General features: G+C 38.1%; 1 protein-coding gene across 1 annotated transcript; it reads left to right on the forward strand.

Annotated features, from left to right (window-relative positions):
* Positions 1 to 12,896: 12,896 nt before the first annotated feature.
* Positions 12,897 to 14,588, forward strand: LOC145660789 (coiled-coil domain-containing protein 38-like). The gene has a single exon (XM_081726196.1). It carries the CDS (start codon positions 12,897 to 12,899, stop codon positions 14,586 to 14,588), a length of 1,692 nt encoding a protein of 563 aa, XP_081582322.1.
* The last annotated feature ends 83 nt before the right edge of the window (positions 14,589 to 14,671 follow it).

Raw genomic sequence — 14,671 nt, forward strand, 5'->3', positions numbered from 1 at the left:
AGAAATATGAGTGAGTTCTCGTGAATACCAATATGGAGGAAGAGAACTTATTATTAATAAGTATAAAGTCCTTGAAAACACTGTTAACATGTATTAATTTTTGCAAGAATGTATATCTTCTAAATTTTGACTTATTCATCATACAAGTCAGTTTTCTTCGAGATGAGATAGCGTAGTAGAAAACGTTCAATGCTTTCAGGGTTGATCTTACATGATGGTCTGTGCATCCCCCAACTGTTCCGAGTTCAAGTTTCAATGGTTGTTTGAAATCCACGTTAGTAGTAGTCAGTGGCGTATTTACGATTTTGTTTCGGGAGGGGCTTTGCTAACTTTCGGTGGGGGGGGCTTTGCCTGGAAATATGAAAATTCTGCAAGATATTTCATTTACTTTACTATACTAAGTAAGATTTCGGGGAGGGGGGCTTAAGCCCGGAAGCCACCCCCCTAAATACGCCACTGGTAGTAGTATATCCTGTCCAGGCCGGTAACCAGCCCAAAAATGTAGGAAGCCCGGCCCCTAGACTCTCTTTGGATACGGGCTGATCCTGTCTTTCGTTTCCCCGATGTTGCATAAGGACACTGGCACAAAGCACAAAACTATTAATCTAGTAATCATTTGTTTCATGTGATATTAAGGGTGTCTGATAAAGAACGCACATTTGAAATGTCCGCCATTTCTGTTCTAGTAAGTTCCCAGCACGGAACGTTACACGATTTTCGTTGTGAAGGGCTCTAAATCGGGCTCCTGCGTCAGCTAGAGAACCTACATGGCCCTTAGACCAGATTAAGCAAGTGGTAAAGTTGAGGGAAATATGGCAATGAAGAAGGAGACGGATTTCAGAGAGAATCCAAGAGGATTTCGAAGTCCAGGGGTAAGATTGGAGCGATTGGAGCAGAGATTTAGAATCTGTGGCAATGCAGATAGATGGATACTGATGCTGAAGAGAATGAAGAAGTGTCGCAAATAGAGCATAGGCTTCAGTGAGGAAAGTAGTGACAAAATTGGGTAGTTTAAAGCCATTGAGGTCTATATATTATCTCAATGTTTAAAGCTGAAACATTGATGCAGATAGGAATCATAGAAGTCAGAACTCAAATGCAAGCCCTGAGCAGAACCGTCGCAGTACAAATGCACAGTGTGCAGAGGGAGAGGAGGAAGGGAAGAAGAGAAATGATATTGGTAGGAGGCTGGGGTGGAAAGGTGGGGAAGAGGATAACGGGGGGAAATGATAGAAAGGGTTTGGAAAAAACAGGATAGATGTGGAGGTAGAAGGGAAGAGTATAAGTGCGGTGGATATGTAACAGATGTGGTGCAAGGTCAAGATAACTAATGTATATGAAAGGAAGAGAAGTGTGATAGAGAGAACGTTTAGGGACTGTATGAAGGTGAGGGAGTAAAGTGAGTTTAGGGAGAAGAGGAGATCTGGTAAGTTGGAAACATTGAAGACAGAATTTATCCGAGAGGTATTGTAGGTAAATCATTAAGGGTAGGACTTTAGTTTCTGTATAAAGCGCGGCGGCAGCAGTTGTGGTAGGAAGGCTAAGGGTACGACAAAGAGTAGCATATTGAAGTGATTGGAAGCGTTGAAAAACCTTAGAAGGAGAAGGAGAAAGGAAGAAACCCCCATACATTAATATAGGTAAAAGACCTGTTTATATAACAGAAGAACACGGAAATCTGTAGACTAGGTAGAAGTTGAAAGGGAGCGTATTAGACGTAAAAAGGAAGACGTTTTTTGATGTAGAAGTTATAATGGGGAGTCCAACGTAAAGAAGAGCCCAAGACAATTCCAATGTATTTAACAGAGGGACGGCGAGGAAGGATAATGCCGGTAAAGGTAAGGGAGGGAAGGGTTGGAGTACGTTTACGGGTGAAAACTAGAAAGGATATCTTGTTCCAGTTAATTCGTTAGCCGTGGTTAGAACACAAGTTGGAAAATGCGATAAGAGCATAAATAAGATGAGGTATTGCGAGTTGAGGGGAGGAAGAAGGAATGTAGAAGGTTAAATCAACACAATAAGAAAGAACACGAACGGTGTTACTGGTTTGGTGAAGAATAGGAGCCACAAAAAGGTTAAATAAAAGACGAGATAATACAGAAGCTTGAGGGAGACCTTGGAAAGTCGTGCGTCAAGCAGAGAGTTGGAAGCCGAGGCAAATATATAGGGTATGTTGGACCAGTAGGTTTTATAGAATACGGAGATATTTAAAGAAATGCCTTGTTGCCAAAGGATATCTATGAAGTTGTAAAGGGGAACAGAGTCATAAGCCTGAGAGAGGTCAATAAATACGGCAAAAAGAAACTGAGTACGGGGGAAAGCGAGCCAAATATCGGAGATAAGAAGAGACAGGCAGTCAGAAACATTAGATCCGAGTCGACAACTATATTGCGTTTATAGAATAAAAGATGATGTTCGAAGAACCATTGCAGTCGTTGTTTAAGGAGATGTTCAAAGACCTTTAAGAGACATGAGGAGAGGGTAATGGAGCGGTAATGATCAGCGATACCAGGTTGTTTAGTGGGTTTGAAAATGGGAATAATGAGGTATTCCTTCCAGGGAAGGGGAATGCGTTATATAGTGTGTGTAAAAATTTCTGGTACGTTGGAGGAAGATGTTGGAGGTGCACGTAATGGATGCCGTCTATCCCAGGTGAAGATTGGGGTAGACGAGATAAGATGAGAGTGAGTTCTGTGATGATGAAAGGAAGATGTAAAGACCTGGATGGTTCTGGGGCATAAATAGGAGAAAGCCAGAGAGGAGGGAAGAGGTTCGTGGCGGGAACTAATTTGGAATTGAATTGATGGAGCCAGGGAGAAGAAAGAGATTTTCCAGAGGGAGTACGACATGTCTTATTGCAAAGGGATTGGTAAAATTTCCAGATGGAAGAGAGAGAGGAACCATAACGAAGAGTAGAACAAAATTGCCGCCAGGCATTACGACGGGTTTGCTGAGGATGCGGGTCGTGGTGGCTTAGGTTTGTTGATATGCTAGGAAGTTGGTATATGATCGAGTGGGAAGCTAAGTTTTAAGAGCTTGGCGCCTCCGGAAAACCCATTGCTGGCAATTCCGAATCCACCATTTGTGATAATAGGAGGGGAAGGTGGAAAAAAGAAATAGGTGGGTGGAATCAGAGTGGGAGTGTGATACTGCCTAGGAAAGGCGAGAAGAGAAGGCAGTGTAAGAAGTAAAGGACCATGGGAAGTAGGGGGAAGTGAGAGATGGTCAAAACAAGAAGAATAAACGGACCAATCAAGGGTAGTAGAACAGTAGTGGATAGGGAAGGAAATGAAGAAGTAGCATTATGGAGAAGGATAGGAAAGTGATCACTACCGTGCGTGTCGCAAGAAACGGTCGATGTGAGGTGGCTTGAGTAAGCAGGTGAACAAAAGGTGAGATCGGGAGCAGTGCAGAGTTTATGAAGACGGTTCAGGAAAGTGGGAATACCAGTATTAAGAAGAGTACAGGGTAAGATGGGAAGTAAGCGGTAAAGAGCAGATCCGGCAGGATTGGAAAGGGAGAACCCCAGAACGGGTGATTACAGTTAACGTTGCCGCCTAAAACCCAGGGAGGAAATAGGGAACTAAAGAGATAGAGCTAAAGATGTTCAAGAAGGTGAACGTGAAGGGGGAATATAAAGATTAACCAGGGTGAAAGTGTGAACAGTGACCATTTGGCATTGAACATCTGATATTGAATGGGAAGGGGATGAAGAACGTAAGGAAGAGATTTATGAATGCCGAGAGAGTCCCCCTCGGCCATCAGGGCGAACATCAGGGGATGTGAAAGCGGTACGTATCAGAAAGCCAGGTTTCTTGGAGTAGGAGAAAAGACGGATGAGTGAGATATGAGGTAATGTAAGGCGTACAGTTTACTGCGAGAATTCCTCATGTTCCATTGTATAAGATTGGAAAAGAGTGAACCAGATGATGTTAGAGTAAATGGGATTGTAATAGTATGAGGATGGTGATGCAGGATTTATAATCGGGAGGAAAAGATTTATATTGATACTTTACCAAAAGAGAAAAGATAGCAGAAACAGCGGAAGAAAAATAAGGTATAGGGTCTGCCGTATGTGACGGTTACTGAAAAGCTGTGACGGTACTGGGAAGGGAAGAAAATGTTAAAGAGGATCGTTCTGTTGGAGGGGACGGGTGCCAGGCGGAAATAGAAGAAGAATGAGTACTAAGAGAGCGCTTTTTTCTGGCAACTGAAGGAGAGAAAGGAAAATGAAAAGAGGAGGGCCGAGAGGTAGAAGCAGCATATGAGAAAGAAGCAGAGGTAGGGATAGAGGACGGATTAAACCTGGAAGTGGCGGGAGAGGACGAATGAGAATGGGGAATTTGTTCTCCATTTAAGGGGCGTACTGTATGGGTGGTAGTTAAATATCGTCGTTTAGCCTCGGTATAGGAAAGGTGTTTAGTGGCCATTAGGGTGTTAATTTGAATTTGAATTAGTCGTTCCGGACACTGAGGGTATGTAGCCACATGGTCACCGGCACAGAGCTTGCACTTGGGAGGTGCGGAGCAGGAGGAAAAAGGATGATCAGGTTGGTCGCACGTGACACAAGATTGCTTACCACGACAGACTTGTTTGAAATGGCCGTAAAATAGGCAATTAGTACTTTGTTTTAGGCGTGGGATGTATTTCAACGGGGAGATGAAAATAGTAAAGAGTGGAATAGGAGGGGAGTGTGTTTGCATCACAAGTAAGAAAGATGGTGCCGGTGGGGATTCAAGAGGATGTGGAATCAGTAACAGAAGAGTTAGGGTTGGGATTAGGGAGTAAAGAATGTTAAAATGAATGGTTAACAGGAGAATCATCAGAGGAAGGACTTTACGAAAAATGAGGCGTACATGCAATATAGGAGCACTATAACGCAACGCAGCAAGAAGTTCATCGTTCGTAAAGGACGGATCGACTCCACGTAAGATGCCCTGACAAAAGACGTCATAATTGGGAATGTAAGCACGCCAATTATGTGCCGTCAATAGTGGGTTGGCGGCTTTGACGGTGCAGAAAAATACCTTTAAGCCATGAGGGCCAAGAGTACGAATGTCAGTGACATCAATAAGATTATTATTATATAGAGGCCTACCAAGTTTCATGGGATGTTGTTTACCAATGGATGAAGTAGATGCAACATAAAAAACAAAAGGCCCAAGGTGATGATTTTTATATGAATTGATGTTAGTGTGGGCATATGGCGGATTTGATGGATGTGAAGGTGTAAGATTGGAAGGCGCAGAAGTATCCATGTTATCCGACGGAAGCAGGTGTCCATCAGATTTAGTTGCCATGATAGACAGCACAAAAAGCAGAAAAACAAAAGGCAAGAATTACACCAGAGCACAACACACGAACAAATTAAAAATATTAATAACACAAGTCTATAACACAATATCACCAGTAGATAAACACTTAGAAGCACTTGTAATGTTCTGTATGCTATCCACAGTTGTTTATCTAACCGAAACTCAGGGAAGGGCCAAGGGCGGGCAACCCGGGCGCCAAAACGAGCCTCAAAAAGTAAATTTTATAACGTGTTTTCTACTGACTTTTACGGTTTATATTCTTATCAAGTAGTATCAATTACATCTTTTTCCATTCCACCATGGAAGAAGAGAGTTTCATAGTACTAGAGGAGTGTATCGACAAATTGAAACATGACATGTAGAAGAAAAAGTGAAGGGAGATTTTATATATTGTTTATTACAGGTCATGTTCTTTGTGTTCCCAGGCAATGAATGTTATTTGATTTTATATATGTTACTCTTTTAAAGTGGTAGTGGAGGGGGAACAATATATACAGAACTTACTTTTGATTTCTTGGGAATGGCACCGTCGCGCCGAACTGTCAGCCTTTTGTAGAGTGTCTAGGAGATGTTATTGTTTCGTTATGTACAGTTCTTGCCAAATTATTCATTTCGACAGTGATTGTAAAATTGATAATACGCTTGGACATTGAAAACAATCGAATGGACGCTTTCTCGTAAAGCACCCTAAATTGACTTTGATTTGGTTTACTTACTTATCAAACTAACGAAAGTTAGAGGATTTCTAATACTTGATAAAACCTGTTATTAAGCTTTAGTCTTGTATTCAGCTTTTGAACAAATTTATGAGATACGTTTTATGAATGCTATAGACTTCAACTACTAGGACCTACATAAAAAGGGTTGTTTATATTGCGGTGCGTAAAACACGTTCAACATATGTGAAATGTACTTATTGGTATGTCACGTTACTAGAATAGATTGTTACATAGTCGGATATATGGTAGAATGACTCCTGATGTTATTGATATAAAAAGACAATTTACAATATAGCAGTAATCATGTCACCATTAGTAGTATTCAATAAATGTTGTTTGATATTGTTTCTGTTTACACATATCGATACATAAATAACAATAATAAAAAACACAAGGTGATTGATACCTTATGTATAGGGTAACCAAGAAAGTTTTGTTGCTTTTTGTGGAGGTCTGTGTTCAGTTGGCCCTCACATCGTGAGTTGAACGCGAATGGAGATAAGGCGAAGGTCAGTTGTTGGTGTGGGTATATCCAACATACTACCTGGTTGTGGCAGTTCAGTTACTCCGTGAACGTGCGTAAGACAGGGTGAACATAGGACCTCAATAGAGTTCAAATTGGAGTCAAACGCCGCTGCAGCGGGGCGGACGATATGCCAGGCCTTTGGTGAGGGTGTCGTGGCTACGCGAACATTGCAGTGGTGATTTAACAAGTTTAAGAACGGTGACTAAACACTCGAAGACGCACCACGTACCGGAAGACCAACACATATACAAAATGAAGCTCTTCAGGCAACAATTGAGGCGAACAGTGGCCAGACATGAGGAACAGGGACTACAATTCATTCGACAATACCTCATCAACCTGGGAAGCACTACAAGTTGGATCGATTGGTCTCACATGATTTGACTCCGGACCAAAAGACAACGCGAGCAGACACTTGTGATTCTTTGCTGTCTCGTCTGAGGAAGGAGTCAATTCTGGACAGGGTGTTGACATGTGATGAGAAGTGAGTCCTGTACGAAGCTCCACGGCGCCGTCATCATTGGTTAGCATCCCATGAACTGGTTCTAAAACAGCTGAAGCAAGCACTGCACCAGAAGAAGGTATCCTCTATGCTTGGTTGACTGCTGGTGGATAATACCCACGGCATTCTTATGGAATCCGATAACAGAAACATCGGACTGCTATTGCTCCCCTCAGTTTGTTAAAAAAAAATGTAAAAAAGTACGGGCCACCGCACTAAACTTCCTCTCTCCAATTACTTCAGCTAGATCTTGATGTCATGTAGTTACTATTGAAGTACCTCATGTGATTGAGATCCCATGTTAAGCTGTAGATCCTCGTCTCATATAGCCTCGCTGCCGAATGGGACGCTAAACGAAACTAAACTCAAATCAAATCTTGTGAAATACGAACAAAATTATAAGCCGTTTTTGGTAAAATTTCGCTCAAAGAAAACTCGCCCACCAAAAATAAACTATCTTTTGTAGATTTTTTCCATAAGAAAATGACCGGTATGATATATTAAAGTTATTGATGAAATATATGAATATCAAATAAAATCACAGAAGTCCTATTTCATAAAACTGTAAAAAAAAAAAAAAAAAAAAAAACCCTCACCCCAAGGGTAAAATATCTCTTGTGGATACTGTCATGGAAGTTTCTGCCACATTATAGGAATATTAACGAAATGTGAACAAAATCGTCTTTTTTTTTAAAAAAAAAAAAAATCATTTTTAAAAACAAGAATAAATTACTTCTCGTAGAAGTTTTCAGAACAAATGAGTTAATGTCACTTATGTCATATTGTCAGGATATTAATAATTTATTTAATTGTGAAATATGAACAAAATCACCTGAGTCGTCTTTGAAAAAATCTTTTGAATAAAACGCACATCCAAGAATCCCACATCCAACACCTCGTACATTTTCTCAGGACAAATCATATTGTCCTCATATTGACATATTAAATCATATTGTCAAGTGATTAATGAAATGTTTATTTATGAAATATGAAGAAAATCTCCTGAGCCAATTTTGAAAAAAAAAAATCGTCCGTAAAAGAACTTACTCCAAGAGTAAACTGCTCATTCTCGATTTTTCTCAGAGACATGGCAAATACCATACTATAGGTTAAAAAAAATTGAAAATAATATTTATGAAATATATACAAAATCGTTAGAGCCTTTTTTTGAGAAAATCCCAAATTTTGATTTTTATCCTTAGGAATATTATCGTTAATTTTAGGAGTAGGATAAAACTTCGAAAAACAAACCTGGTAAATCACATAAAAAAATTTAAAAATTGGTCTTGATAAGTTGAACGGTAAGGGCTGTAGGCGAATGCATATCAGGACAAATGGACGAAGAAATGTTGAAAAATGACTTTCTCAGGAGGGTTCATAGTTTGAGGGAAATTTCCCTAATCTAGGGAAATTTCGTAGGTATTTAGCAAAAAGGGGAATTTTTCAATAAAAAGTGAAAATCCAAGGAAATTCTCGCGCTGATTGACCAATATAAACACTTAAATTTTTCTTTATTCTTCAGAAATAAACCAATAGAATAGGAATTGATTGTTTGTGTGTGACTGTGTGTGCGTTCAAAGTGGCATAATTTACATCCATTGTTGGCTTGGTATATTAGTTTTTTTTTTTTTTTTTTTGTGAAAAAAGTAAAGGAAAAAGTAAAAAATAATAGAAGGAAAAAGCAAACGAATAAGACAAATTTAGTTGGCACTTCCTTTGATATGGCTAAATTAAATTGCATAACCTCTGTCACAGGAATTGGACACTCAATAAACTAGGGAAAATTTGATAAGAAAAGGGACAATTTTGTGTTAGTTGAGGGAAATTTTATTAAGAAAATCTACGAGCACTACTTCGGAATCTATGCGCTATGAAACATGTAAATCCATTGAAGTTTCGAATTTGATTTTTGCAAGACCATCGTGCTTTCTTATCTCCTTTCGTTGCTTGAAAGTAAAAATTAGCGTCGGTGAAAATATTAATAACTATACTCAGCATAAACGGAAATATGGCGTTGAATAAGGGGAGGAGATGATTCCGTGATCCCCATGGGCGGAGTTATGGGGGGCATTTCCCCCCAACTTTTTGACAGAAAATAAAAATGCCACCTATAAGAGGGCTACATACCAAGACCTCCGAGACCGACCAAAAGGTCCTCCCCACTGCCCTCCCAGCAGACAATTCCTAGCTCTGCCCATGGTCATCCCGCACCATCCCCTGAAATTATTACCGTTGATAATACGTTGATAAGTTTTTAGTAGATATATTGTAGTTGCCAATGTAATTGTCGTTGGAACTGAGTCAATTCTAATTGTGGGGGACCAATACAAACCATGAAAGTAAATTCAACGTAATGTAACCTAACTAGTGTTGTAATATTTCCGGAAATTTTGAAACTGCAAGTAAAAAACCGTTTTTTTCGGTTTCTTTCCGGAAAAATGAAAAATAACAAAAATCTTTGTATTAGGTTAGTTTTATTAGTAATGGGGCCTTTTTTTCGAACACGTGAAAAATGTAAGTTGAGAAATTTCATTATAGTGAATATTTAAAAAAAAAGAAGTATTCGAAAATAAAATTGTTGTAATTATTCTTGAAAATTAATAGTCTGCACTCATTTCCTTTATGTGCCTTTTAGTCGTTTACACCTGGATGTGCATTAATTACAGAACTTTTACAATTGCATACACATCTACCATCATGAAGCGTTTCTGTTTTGCAACAAATAGGGCTCTTGAATGAAACTGAGTCCTTAATATGCTCTTTGAACTGGTGAAATTTTGTTAATTTTAACCAAATTATTTATTAAAAGAAAGAGAAGTAGGTAAATTACACTATTACTCATGCACTTATACATATAATTACTATCATTTAATATTCAAATACAGAATTTACTATAAACTTTATGTACAAAATTTTGTAAGTAAACAAATACCGGTACCTGTTTCCTAGTGCGACAAATTATCTATCTATCTATATATATATATATATATAAAATGAAAGTGAATATATAAGTCAAGTGAAAGTGAAAGTGAATATATAAATGAGTATATAAATGAAAGTGAATTTAAAAGCTCTTGACCCACCAGATTGATCTCAATAAAAAAATTTCAACATAGATGAATTTAGGGCCTGGGATGGATTTTAGCATTTCACTTTGAAGATGGAACTTGGAGGAAGAAAGTGCGGATATATATTGAAAATTACCGATCTTGGTGTCGAACCCATAGTTTTCGGGTTTGCTGAGATGAACAGTGACATTTCCGATGAAACTTAAATTCAAATTCAGCTCTGCAACTTGGGGGAAGGGGAAGGGAAGGTATATAAAAAAGATGAAAAATAGCCGATATCAGTATCGAATCCATAGTTTTCGGGGTCGCTGAGGTGAACAGTGACACTTTCGATGCCGTTTAATACAAATTTATCCCCGCAAATTGGGGGGAGAGGGAGGTAGACTATATAAAAATATGCAAAATGGTCGGTATTAGTGTAAATCCATAGTTTTTAGGACCCCTGAAATGAACAGTGACATTTCCGATGCAGTTTAAATCCAAATTCAACGCCAAAACTTTAAGGAGGGGGAAGGGGATGATATATATATAAAATGATCGAAAACGACTGATAGTAGTGTCGAATCCATAGTTTTCGGGGTCGCTGAGATGAGCAGTAGCACCTCTAATGCCGTTTAAATCCAAATTCAGCGCCGTGACCTGGGGTTGGGGGAGAGGGGAGTTATATATACACAAATCATCGAAAATGATCGATATTACTGTTGAATCCATAGTTTTTTGGGGTTGCTTTGATGAACAGTAATACTTCCGATGCCATTTAAATCCAAATTCAGACCCGCAACTTGGGTAGGAAGAGATATATAAAAATAACTGAAAGTGGCCAATATTAGTGTCAAATCTATAGTTTTCGGGGTCGCTGAGATGAGCAGTGACATTTCCGATGCCGTTTAAATCCAAATTCATCCCTATAACTAATGGGGAGAGGAGATATATAAACATGATCGAAAATGACCGATATTAGTGTCGAATCCATAGTTTTTAGAGTCGCTGAAATGAACAGTAATACTTTCGATGCTGTTTAAATCAAAATTCATCCTCGTAACTTGGGGGCGGGGAGAAGTGCCCGATATTAGTGTCGAATCCATGGTTTTGGGGTTTCTGAGATGAACATTAACACTTCCAAAGCTGTTTAAATCCAAATTTAGCCTCATTAGTAATAGTAAAGGGGGATGGTATGTAAAAGTAATTGAAAATGACTGATACTAGTGTCGAATTCATAGTTTTTGGGGTCCCTAAGTTCATTGGTGACAGTTTTGGTGCCCCTTATACCCAAAATGAAACCATTCTTCCCGTGCGAAGAATGGGTATTCTGCTAGTCTTTAATAATAATAATAACGAATGGAAGTTACACATGTTAAATTTATTAATATATTTGTCGCTGCTCAAATTTGCGCACTTGTACGGCGTGTGTGTGTGTATATGTAAATAAGATCCTCTCTCTTTTTGAGTAGTTCGAAAAATACACAAATAATAAAGAGGGATTTTCGTCAGAAATCAGAAAAATAAAAAGCTGTTGTTTTAAATATTTTTCCTGCTGGCGAAATACATTATATCCACGGGGGGCCGGCCCCCTAAACTTTGGCTGCCCCCCTAAGATTTTCACGGTAGGCTTGCAAATGAACTATAATATGGTGATGAAGTATATGATTGGGTCGCCCCCCCCCTAAATTTTTGGGCTGGCTACGAGAATGTAGTATACATTCTGCAGACACGTTACAGCAAATAAGATTAGCATCAGGCGAATAAATAGTTTTTAAATTATATTTTCTAGGTTTTGTCAGTATTTCCGAACAAAAGATTTTTTGTAATGGGTTCAAAATTTCCGGAAATTTTACACAGCACAAGGAAGATAGGTATCTCCATAAAATATATATTTGATTTTAACATACTGGTTATAACTAAAATGATTCTAGCCCTGTTACTTCAACACTTCCCTGCCGTAAAACGGTAACTTTATAATATTACTTAAGATAATTTAAGTAATATTAAAGTATTATACTAGGATTATATTTGAGTACCTTTTGTAGGCATAACTCCATTCTACCATGGTGCTTACTTTAAAGGAGTGCTGCAAATATATTTGTTGCCACAAAATTTCCCTATTCTAATACAAAAAATATAACTACTCACTGATCTTAACTGTAAACTAGTAAATATAAAATATTTTTCATTTTAAAAGCATAATGTAGTAAAATATTCGAAAATTTCCATTTTTCCCTATTTTTCCGGTTTTTTCCAAGCTGGGGGAAAACGGTAAAAAACTGTTTTTTACCCAAAATTTCCGGTTTTTTCCAGGCCTTTACGACACTAAACCTAACCTAACCTAGCCTAATCAAAATTAGACCATAGTTATATTTTTTAAAAAAAGTATGAATTCTCAGGGAAAAAATTCTGGCTTCCCGTAATTAGAATGTATCCGTTGCAACTTAAAAAAGCGTAATTGTTTCTTTCATTTAAGAAAAGGCTATTTTTTTTTAAAACAAAAATAAAAAACATTATTTGATTTTGTTACTATAGTTAAGGCCATTGTTGACGAAAAGAGTACGTTAAAGGTTTTGATCAACATTAATGAGTTTTAAAGCGACTGCTTCGAAAAGCATTTCCGAAAACTAACGCACAGAGAATTAATACAAATACCTAACATCAGAAAAGAAAGATTGTTGATTATAAAGTCATTAGAAGAAGTGAGCTTTATTTCAAGAGAATAAAAATACATCTTGAATACTTCTGGTTCGAAACAAAGAATAAAAAAAAAAAAATAAAAAAATGAAGGTGAAACCACAAAGGCCTACCCATAAACCACCAAAGTCACAATTACAGCAAAGGTTGAAGTTCTTTGGTGTTGCAGTTAACAAAAAATATACAGTAAAAGACTTGCCCATCATCGGCAAAGAAGTCAATGTTGCCGGAGGTCTGCACACTTACTTTGAACGCTGTAGTGAAGCTGCAAAACGGAAGCGAGTGGAGAACATCCCAAATCCTTTTAGTTTATATAGTTCTCATGAACATTTTCTAGGCCTACCTGAAATCAGAACAAGAATAGGGTTCACAGAAGATACAAGAGGAAAGGTTAAGAAGGTGAAACAGGAAGGACCGGAAGGAGATGAAGATTACGGGGCATTCGTAGTTACAAACCTTATTCCACAACTTCGGCGAAAATTAGATGGCGTTTGGGATCCACTTAAGGGAGTGACTTTGGACACAGGAGAGGGGAAAACAACGTACAAGAAGTTCTTAGCGATAAAGAAGAATCTTGCATTTACAAGAGTTCTCACCATACAAAGAAAAAACAAAATCAAGTCTATACACGAACAGTACAGGCAGGAAAACCTTGAGTTGGCGGTCACAGAAATGAAGTACCAACGGGAAAGCAAACAATTTGAGGACTATTTAGAAGACCTTTCTACACAGGCAGACACTGCCATGCATATTGCTATGGTGGAAACTACTAAAAGCATACAAAAACAGAAAGTCATTATAAAATTAATTAAAGTGACTCAAGGTCTAAGGCAGTCATTAATTAAACTTGATGAAACCCTAAATCGCTACAAAGTTTACCAATCGTACATTTATGATGCCCAGAAGAACCTTCCTCCACGACAGCGGACAGCAGCACTCCAAGCTTTAAACGCTGAAGTAACATTTGACGAAGATGAAGGCAACTTTCTCACTGTTGTTGAGAAAGTGTCTATGGATAGGACAGCGTCTCTGACAAAACTATTTATCGAAACTTACCTTGAAGAGACTCCGGGAGAAGCTATTCTATTATTTCGAACTCCCCAAGAATTCTTGGATGTTATTTCAGAAATTGAAACGTATAATCTAATGGTGTTTCAGTACTCACAGGATCTTGAGGATACCATAACGCAGATAAAGAGAGACACAGAATCCAGTATTCGTAAATTTGAGCAAGAAATTGTTCAAATTAAAGAACAAATTAAACTAATTGAAGAGGGTATTAGATGGAAACAACACAGAATGGATGAAATTCAAGCAACGTTAGAAGTATATTCAAACATGGAAGCTAAAATTTTAGGACAGGAACAAGAAATCGAATCGTTTGCGGAAACAGTGGATCGGATATATGAAGGTATATACGGGGAGTGTGAATCGAATCTCACCGAGGTAGAAATGCTCCGCAAAATTGAGCAAAAATATGTTGAATTAGCGATAGAAATTGATTCCTTCCCAGACGCCATTGTGAGAACAAAACTTCACCAACTGAAGATAACTGAGATGCGAAAACTGAAAGAAGATAATGAACTCAAAGCTAAAACTAAAATTGCAGAAGTAATTTCAAACTCTTTGGCACGATCGTTGCTTCCTCCCAAAATACAGCGTGGAAGAAAAATCTACAAACGATCTACTCCACAAAATGAAAAGAAGAAAGTTCGCGAACGTAAAAAAGATAGAGAATCTCTAGAAGCGGAAGCAGAATTCCAATATTTTTTCGCGTAAATAAAAAAAGCACTCCCTTAATTAAATAAAAATAGAAAAAGAGAAATGGTTAGTTCATTTTACTAGGCTATTTGAATATTTCA

The sequence above is a fragment of the Thermobia domestica genome, chromosome 9 (assembly GCF_964235325.1).
Source record: "Thermobia domestica chromosome 9, izTheDome1.hap1.1, whole genome shotgun sequence".
Taxonomy (NCBI): Eukaryota; Metazoa; Arthropoda; class Insecta; order Zygentoma; family Lepismatidae; genus Thermobia; species Thermobia domestica.

Coding starts and splice junctions, on each gene's coding strand:
- LOC145660789 (XM_081726196.1), top strand. CDS start 12,897: ATGAAGGTGAAACCACAAAGGCCTACCCATAAACCACCAAAGTCACAA.